General features: G+C 31.2%; 1 protein-coding gene across 1 annotated transcript; it reads left to right on the forward strand.

Annotated features, from left to right (window-relative positions):
- Positions 1–280: 280 nt before the first annotated feature.
- Positions 281–9,217, forward strand: LOC129310180 (lipoxygenase 6, chloroplastic). Its single transcript, XM_054952064.1, has 9 exons — positions 281–875; positions 5,550–5,827; positions 5,959–6,196; positions 6,474–6,806; positions 6,945–7,030; positions 7,127–7,234; positions 7,321–7,622; positions 7,818–8,084; positions 8,265–9,217. The coding sequence occupies exons 1-9, from the start codon at positions 464–466 to the stop codon at positions 9,022–9,024; spliced, it is 2,784 nt and encodes a 927-aa protein (XP_054808039.1). The 5' UTR covers positions 281–463; the 3' UTR covers positions 9,025–9,217.
- Positions 9,218–9,465: the final 248 nt, after the last annotated feature.

Below are 9,465 nucleotides of genomic sequence, written 5' to 3' on the forward strand. Positions count from 1 at the left end.
ATATGAGACAATTTTTTTAAAATTATTTTTTTAAATAACAACAAACTCCTACTATAATAGGCTTGGTGCTCTTTAAAAAAAATTATGGATAAAATTGTTGTATTTATCAGTATAAAAAACTCAATATTTTTTAAAAAATTTAAAAATAAAAATACAGCTTAACTCATTTTTCATTTAAATATTATGTGTGTGGTGTTGGTTTAACCATAAAAACAGTAACAAGTTAAATATCTATACGGTTTTGAAAAAGCTGATAAATGGTCAAATACAATGACTGGTTCCATTTCCAGACTCCACCCACCTACCATTATCAAAAAATGCCGCCCTCTCCTCAGACGACTGACCAAGAATGAGTGGAGTCTCTGCTCTCCCCACTTCGTTTGTCCTCTATAGTATAGTTCGTCACGCTACATACTGATTATTAGCTCTAAAGTTTTCAACAGATTTTGATCATCAGGAAGAGATGTTCGTGTTGAATCCGGCGAATACTCTGAAGCCAATTCTCTCCGACGACACCGTCCGTCGATCTCCTCTGATCCATGCCAGTGCTAACAGTAGGAGGACCCGGAAGATCCGTATTTCGGCTCCCGGGTCTCGGGTCAACCGGAATGTGACGAACACAATTCGAGCTGTGATCAGCAGTGGCGGCAAGACTGCCGATACCGCCACGTCTCCGGCCGACGGGGACAAGACCACCGGGACGGTGCTGTCTTCATTTTCTGGAAGTGAAGGAATCCAAGTGAGAGCGGCGGTGACGATCAGGAAGAAGATGAAAAAGACGATTACTGATAAGCTTGAAGATCAGTGGGAATACTTCGTTAACGGACTCGGTCTGGGAATCCAGATTCAGCTCATCAGTGAGGAAATCGATCCTGGTTAGATCAATTATGATATTGCACTTGCAATTTTATTTTAATTTATTTTAACTGTTGGTATTTTGTTTTCTTCTGCTTTTCATGTGCATGGAGTTGAGGATCGAGGACATCCTCCCATAATTTAAATGATTAATTAATTATGAATATTTTGAAAGGCCACGCATATTATTATTTTTATCATTTTAAATAAAAATAAATCGTTTTTCGCCAACATAATTCTTGTGAACTAGGAAGTCACAATAATATTTTAATTTGATATATCTAACTGTCCTTTTACTGTTGCTTTTATCTTTGTCCTTTATTATTTTTTAGTGGGATCTTATTGGTGACGGAAAGGTGCTTATCTTTTTGGCTTGCATATTGCATTCATAATAATATCAATTTTTTTTCTATATATTTACACTGTCTAATACTTTGTTGTCTAATTGAAACATATTTAAATAAACTAAATATTTGAAATATTTAAAATAATTTTTTACCAGTATTTAAAGTAATTTATATAAACTAAATATATGGAGTCTCATGTATTGCGATTTTATACCAAAAAAACGCACTATTTATAATTTTTTAATTATTAATAATCATAACATAGTATTTTCATCAACATTCAACCGTACGTCATTCTATAAATAAATATTGACATTGAGATTTTCAATTTTAAAATGAAATATTTTAAACTTTTTTTTTTTGGAGAATCATATCTTATGGCTATTCAAGTAAATTATTTACATATAAAGATTAATAATAAGTTTTATTTAAAAGGTAAACTACGTTTTCATTTTAATAATAATTTATTTTATATTAGTTTTTATACGTGAATAATTTTCTTGACAGTCATTTAGTTTGGTTCTTCCATTTTTTTGTGTATTGTAAAAAAAGGCTTTTTTAAGAGAAGAGATTTGAGTGTTTTGGAAATCTCTGGACTTTGACTGCTATTCGGGGCCTTTTAATAGTGCGCTGGTTTGCTTTGTTCACTGCAGGTGTGGTGACAGAAAGTTGCTAATCCTTTTGCATCGTTCCGTAATTTTATTATATTAAAATTTCTTGAATCATATATCATCCATATCAATCATTATTATTAAGATATGAAAAAATATATTATTTATAAATCATAAATAGTATTGCTTGTTAATTATATTTTGTGGAATATAATGCATGAAACTGACGTCTAATTTTTAAAATATTATCTAAATTGGTATGATTTGTTCGAAATGATTGTTTCACCTTTAACGGTTCCCGTCCCGTCCCACCACCACCAATATATATATATATATGTGTGTGTGGAGTGCATCTAGAGTTGGTAATTCAAGCGAGCCGGACTTATTTAAATCGGGCTCAATTTAGGCCGGACTTACTTAGATCGAGCTTAATGAATCTTACTCTTTCTAAAAAAACCCATATAGTCAAGCCCAGGCCTAACGCCTTCGGGTTTCGGGCTTATTCAGGTCGATCTGAATACCCAAAAATTTTTTAAAAATATTTTTTATTTTTTAATCAATTTTAATTTTTAAATAATTTTATTAAGTATAAAATATTTTTTAACTTAAAAGGAATAAAAAAATAATAGCTTATTAACTTTGTAGTTAAGTACTTAACTAGCTCTATTACTATTTTATTGTATTATGTGCAATTTATTCATGAATGTTTCCTTTATTTATAAATTGATGTTTTATTTATTTAAATATTTTCCTTATCATGGTTATATAAAAATATTTATATATTTTAATTGAATCATATTATTTTAATTATGATCAAGTTAATCTCAATTCAACTACGGTTAGACCACTAATTTAAAAGTATTGCCCTAATTAGTTCAAAATTTTTAACAATTATTAGATAAACTGTACTTTTTATTTTTAAGAATATGAGAAAATAACCATCATTATATTATATAAAATAAAATCATTTAATTATGGATAAAATACTATTTTTTTAAATTTTTTCTTTAACCTTTTATATTGTTTAAATCCTATATATAAAGAGGTATTTACTTTAGTTCATTCTTAATTTTTAACTAAGTCTAACGTGAATGATAATCAAATAATTATCTAAAAATATTAATTTATTTATTATGTTTGGTTAGTAGTAGAGCCGAAATTTGTACCTTCCCAAATTTTATTTTTAAAATTATTTTTAATTTGAAATTAATTATCTTATTTTATAAAAAATAAAATATAATTTTTTGGATAAGAAAATAGTGTTTATGACTCAATTTTTCTAAAAAAAAGATTGAGTCTTAAAGTATAAAAATTAATATTAAAATATATTTTAATTATTATTTTGAGATATTTTATTTGATTAAAAATTATAAAAATAAAAAAATATAATATTTTTATTTTTTTAAAATAACTATAGTAATACACTCAAATATATGGTATTTTAAAATAAAATGATATAAAACTTAAAAAATAATTAATATTTATTATATTATATATATATTTTTTAAAAAATATTCTTTCTATTCAGGTATTCGGACCAAGCCCGAACCCGATCGGGCTTGACCTGAATTTGCTCAGGCCTATTTGGGCTGAATAGGCCCGAATAATAAATAATTATTATTTTATTCGAGCTCGGGTCTAAATTTTTTAGACGGGTTCGGGTTAGTCCCTCAAACTTGGCTCAAATTATCGACCCTAAGTGCATCTATGTCAAGAAAAGGAAGTTTCATTGTTCTTTCGATAGTTATTTATTACTTAGGGCAAAATGCATTGAACTCCTTTATAATTTATCTTAATTATAGATATATTGAATTAAAATATCTTCTTTAAATAAAAATGTTACCTAAAAATCATTCAAAATATTTAAAAAAAATTAATGCATATATTTTTAAAACTTGTTATACATATTTTAAACGTTTAGGTTTTTCAAGCTTATTTATTCAATAATTTTTTAAAAATATAAATATGCTATCTAAAATAATATTTCAAACATGTACTTCCTCTAATAAAAAATATAAGCCATTTTTTGAGAAGTTGGATATTAAAAATATAAGGCATTTTTAAATTTTTGAAGTGTAGTCATTATTTTTTTTTCTAAAAGTGTCTCTATTAATAATGACTTTATATTTATTGTAAAATATTTAATAAGGGTAAATATGAAAAAATAAAGTTAGTTTGAAAGTAGATAACTACTTTATTAGGGGTGTAATTTCATTAAAAATGCCTTATATTTTTAAATAGAGAGAGTATATATCAAAGAAAAAAACTTATTGAAATAGGGATGTGATATATAATAAGATATAATTTATGTTTATTTTTCTTTAATTTTTATTAATTTGAAAAACAACATTTTAAATAATTTATTTTTATATTTAATTATTTAAAGTCTCTCAAATTGAGGGGACAAAGAGTAGGCAATTAGTATAAGGGCAAATTAATAATTTTAAGTTTTTTAACAAAATTAAAAATAAAAAAGATTAGAGTATTTTAGAATTTTTTTTTAAGGAGTATTCCAAACACTGATAATAATTAGACTAAGGTGTGGGTGGGGATGAACAAAATTAAATCAAAACTAAAAATTAAATTAAATCGAATTGAATTTTATCTATTTGATTCAGTCTAATTGGTTTTTCAGTTCGATTCAGTTTTCTTTTATAAAAAATTTTAGTTGATCAATTTGATTGGGTTTGAGAATTTTTTAACCAAATAAATCGAACCAATCAAATTATATATATATTTTTTGTATTTTTAAAAAAGTGAATAAATTCTCATTTAGGTAAGTAAAGAACATCTTTCTACCACTGATAGTAGTAATATTTTTTTTTGTTTAATGTGATGTTCTAATTTTTTTATTTCTACAATTTAGTTTTTAATGCAATAATGCTAAGTTTTATTAATTTTCTTATGAATTATGATATAAGATTGTTATTTTTTTGTTGGGCCTTCAACATTAAGGGAAAAAAGTTGGATAGAAAAATGTATGAACAATTGGACTCTATAAACTCAAATCAAAGATCATGAATCAAATAAACTGATCAAATCAAACTATTATAATTCAGTTCGAGTTTAATTCGGTTTGATCATGTATTTTAATTTGATTCAATCCAAACTTTTATATAATTCGGTCGATCGATTTTAAAGAAATTGAAACCAAACCGACCGAATCAACCAAATGCCCACCTCTAAGTGTAGGTTTTGTAAACATAAGAAGATCTTAGTAACTTTAGTAAAATAAGAAGGAGATCATTATATTTTATTCTATTATTTATACAATATATGATAGTTATTCTAATATCAACGGCATTTCTTTTAAATGATTTTAGATTTGAACTTGCCAACATGTGTCTATGATGTATATGTCTATACTTTTTGAGAAAATGTTAAAGGGGTAATTTTTTTTTTAAGTTATTGCTTATTAAAGTCAGCGCATTCTTTATGTAAACTAAATGCATTTTCTTTCTCAAAAAAAAAAAATTTACCGACTATGGATCATGAAAAATTTGTCTCTTTTTAATTTCCTGTTCCCTCCAATCCAAAATATATGATAAATTTAACTACTTCTCAGGATTAAAAGATAGCTATATTATTATTTCTCAAGATTATCCTTTAATTAATTAAAATTAAATAATATCAATTGCTTTTAATTTTTTATATATTATCTGTGTACAATGTAATTAATAAATATTTATAATTTTTGATAATGTTTAACCAGTTTATTTTATCTTACTTGGCACAGTTACTAAGTCGGGAAAAAGCGTCCAGACGAGCGTGAGAGGGTGGCTGCCAAAGCCGTCGAACCTTTCGTACATCGTCGAATACTCCGCCGATTTCACAGTCCCAAGCGACTTTGGATCCCCTGGCGCCATTCTCATCACCAATCTTCATAGCAAGGAGTTCCACTTGCTTGAGATCGTCATTCATGGCTTCGAAGGAGGGTCCATTTTCTTCCCAGCAAATACTTGGATTCATTCCCGCAATGACAATCCTGAAAGCAGAATCATATTCAAGAATCAGGTCAGAAATTGTCAAAAACCTAACCTAACCTTCTTCTTCCTCTTATTTTCTCATGAATTGTGACACACACACACACACACACATTTTGGACTTATTGTTGCTCTGCTAATATAAGCGAAGTGTTTGATCAGGCATATTTACCATCACAAACACCAGCTGGTATTAAAGATCTTCGACGTGAAGATTTGCTAAGCATCAGAGGTACTGGAAAAGGCGAAAGAAAGGCTCATGATAGAATCTACGATTATGCTTCTTACAATGACTTGGGAAATCCTGACAAGGACCAGGACCTTGCTAGGCCGGTCGTTGGCGTTGACGATAGACCTTATCCGAGGCGCTGTAGAACCGGCCGGCCTCCAGCCACCACAGGTATACATATTGCTTTTTAGATCTTCTACGATTCAGGCTTTCAAATATTTGACTCTTGATATGTTTGAGTCTGAATAACAGGAAGACAAAAAGTTTGAAGTATTGAATCATACTAGTTCAAGGGCTGAATAGTTTGTTGATGATGAGAGGATAAAAATTAGGATATTCTGTGTGTGAGTGTGTGTGTGTGTTTTTTTTTTTTTTTAATCTGCATTTATGGCATTTGGAGAAACGTTTCTGATCTTACCAGCAACATTGTTGGTGTGGCTGTAAATAGATCCACTGATTGAGAGTAGAATTGAAAAGCCACATCCTGTATACGTGCCTCGGGATGAAGCTTTTGAAGAAATCAAGCAGGACACTTTCTCTGCTGGAAGGTTGAAAGCTCTGTTCCACAATCTTATTCCCTCGCTTGCCGCAACGCTGTCAAGTTCAGACATTCCATTTAACTGCTTTTCCGACATTGACAAACTTTATACTGATGGTGTTGTCTTGAGAGGTGAAGAACGTAAAGACATTGCAGATAATCTATTATTGGGCAAGATGATGAAACAGGTTCTCAGCATTGGGGAGAGATTATTAAAATATGATATCCCGGCCGTTATAAAGAGTATGTTACCACTGTTCACGTTTTTAGTTTCGTGAGTTATGTTAATATGAGGTTATTTGCTCATGTTAGCGTGCATGCCTACTTTAAAGTCTCAAAACCACATTTACGTCATTGGTACTGGCTTTTGTACTTGTCCAGGGGATAGATTCTCTTGGTTGCGGGACAATGAATTTGCGAGGCAAACTCTAGCTGGGTTAAATCCAGTAAATATTGAGCTTTTGAAGGTAATCTTTATAATATCAATCAATGGCATTGCTGCTTTCCCCCTTTTTTGGTTGGCAATCCAGCTAATTATTTTGTTTGTTACCTGTCTTCCACAGGAATTTCCCATTCGCAGCAAGCTAGATCCTGTTGAGTATGGTCCTCCAGAGTCAGTGATAACAAAAGAACTACTAGAACAAGAAATTGGAGGAATGAGCTTGGAAAAGGTTTTTTATTTCTCTAGTTTTACCTGAAAATTTTGATCTATTAGAAGTTCAATCTCCATTATCTTCTCTTATTCCTATATTGGCAGGCTATGGAGGAAAAAAGACTATTTATCCTAGATTTTCACGACATGCTTTTGCCTTTTATCAAGAAGATGAACTCTTTGCCTGGGAGAAAAGCCTATGCCTCAAGGACAATTCTCTTCCATGCTCCCGATGGTATTCTACTGCCTATTGCTATTGAGCTTTCTCTTCCTCCAACACCTTTATCACCGGGGAATAAGCAAGTTTATACACATGGCCATGATGCTACAACACACTGGATTTGGAAGTTAGCAAAAGCTCATGTTTGTTCAAATGATGCTGGCATCCATCAACTAGTAAATCACTGGTAAGACAACACAAATAGCTTATTTCAAGCAATCTATGAAAAAACTCCAAAATATATTTTGACTATAATGCTTCTAGAAGTGTAAAAGTTAGTGACAATTCTGATTGGATTTCCATTTAAATTTAGTCATTCAGAAGAGAAAGTGGAATGCTCATATTGAGCTGAAAGGAAGATATTTTGGCACTTATTATGCAGGTTAAGGACTCATGCATGCATGGAGCCATATATAATTGCTACTCATAGACAGCTAAGCTCAATGCACCCCATTTACAAGCTACTACATCCTCATATGCGCTATACACTGGAAATTAATGCACTTGCACGGCAGAATCTAATAAATGGAGGGGGAGTAATTGAGGCTTCTTTCAGTCCAGGAAAGTATGCGATGGAACTCAGCTCAGCAGCCTACAAGAATTTGTGGCGGTTCGATATGGAATCACTGCCAGCAGATCTTATTCGAAGGTAAGCTCTGCTTATATTCCAGATTCAATGCCATAAACCCCTGGCTTTCAAATTCTCGCATGCTGTCTCTTTCTTGTTTACTTCCTAGTAGGTTTCAAGGGCTCTGTGACCAAAGATTTTTTTCGTCCTCTCTAGTTTTATTTTCATACTACAAAATAAACAATTTTATCTGGTTCCCAGGGGAATGGCTGTAGAAGATCCTTCAATGCCATGTGGTGTGAAACTGGTGATTGAAGACTACCCTTATGCTGCAGATGGACTCCTAATCTGGTCTGCCATAAAAGAATGGGTAGAATCTTATGTTGACCACTTTTACTCTGACCCGAATTCTGTCACAACTGATGTTGAGCTCCAAGCATGGTGGAATGAAATTAAACATAAGGGTCATCATGACAAAAGGAATGAGCCCTGGTGGCCTAAACTCGAGACCAAAGAGGACCTCTCCGGTATCCTTTCCACTATGATTTGGGTTGCTTCAGGTCAACATGCTGCAATAAACTTTGGACAATACCCCTTTGGAGGGTATGTCCCTAATCGTCCTACCCTAATGAGAAAACTCATTCCCCAAGAAAATGAACATGATTATGAAAAGTTGATTCAAAATCCTCAGCACTTTTTCCTATCATCATTGCCTACTCAACTTCAAGCTACCAAAGTGATGGCCGTTCAGGACACATTGTCTACTCATTCCCCTGATGAAGAGTATTTGGGTCAATTGAATCCATTGCATTCTCACTGGATCAATGATCAAGAGATCTATAAACTGTTCAGTAAATTCTCTGCCAGACTTGAGGAGATAGAAGATATAATAAATGCAAGAAATAAGGATGTCCGTCTAAAGAACAGAAGTGGTGCTGGTGTCCCTCCTTATGAACTATTGCTTCGGTCATCAGGACCAGGGGTAACAGGTCGTGGAATTCCCAATAGCATATCTATTTGAATTTTTGTTAATTGTATCTCGTTGGTTTTGTTGATGGATATCTTCTGCTTATATGAGATGCACTATTTTGTTGGCAGAAACCGTGTAGATTTAAGCATGCATATCTTTCTCGATGTGTAATCTACTGTTTTACTTTCCGATTAGAAGATTCAAGGGCATGAATATTGAAATTACAACTAAAAAAAGGTGGGAATAGTTTAAGAATATAGCAATATGTTGATTATTAGTTTAGGTAAGAATCTTCCCGGGAATTGTACGATTAAGTTACAGAGATGGAAAGTAAAATGAAAATGATCCCATTTTTAGGACCCATATGCATAAAAGTTGGGATAATATAACTTTTAATTCTTAAACTTTCTTACAAGTATTGATTTATTTTTTGAATTTTGACTCAATACAAATCAATCATTATGATTTATTGGATTAAGGAATTATAGGAAC

This window comes from Prosopis cineraria, unplaced genomic scaffold (genome assembly GCF_029017545.1).
Source record: "Prosopis cineraria cultivar Desert tree isolate PC_DT_omini unplaced genomic scaffold, ASM2901754v1 PC4, whole genome shotgun sequence".
Lineage (NCBI taxonomy): Eukaryota > Viridiplantae > Streptophyta > Magnoliopsida > Fabales > Fabaceae > Prosopis > Prosopis cineraria.

What these genes read in the sequence shown, in the direction of transcription:
- LOC129310180 (XM_054952064.1), top strand. Translation starts at nt 464, where the DNA reads ATGTTCGTGTTGAATCCGGCGAATACTCTGAAGCCAATTCTCTCCGAC. An exon ending in CATCAACTAGTAAATCACTG is followed by an intron (nt 7,623 to 7,817) that starts GTAAGACAACAC and finishes CTTATTATGCAG; the next exon opens with GTTAAGGACTCATGCATGCA. An exon ending in CCAGCAGATCTTATTCGAAG is followed by an intron (nt 8,085 to 8,264) that starts GTAAGCTCTGCT and finishes TCTGGTTCCCAG; the next exon opens with GGGAATGGCTGTAGAAGATC.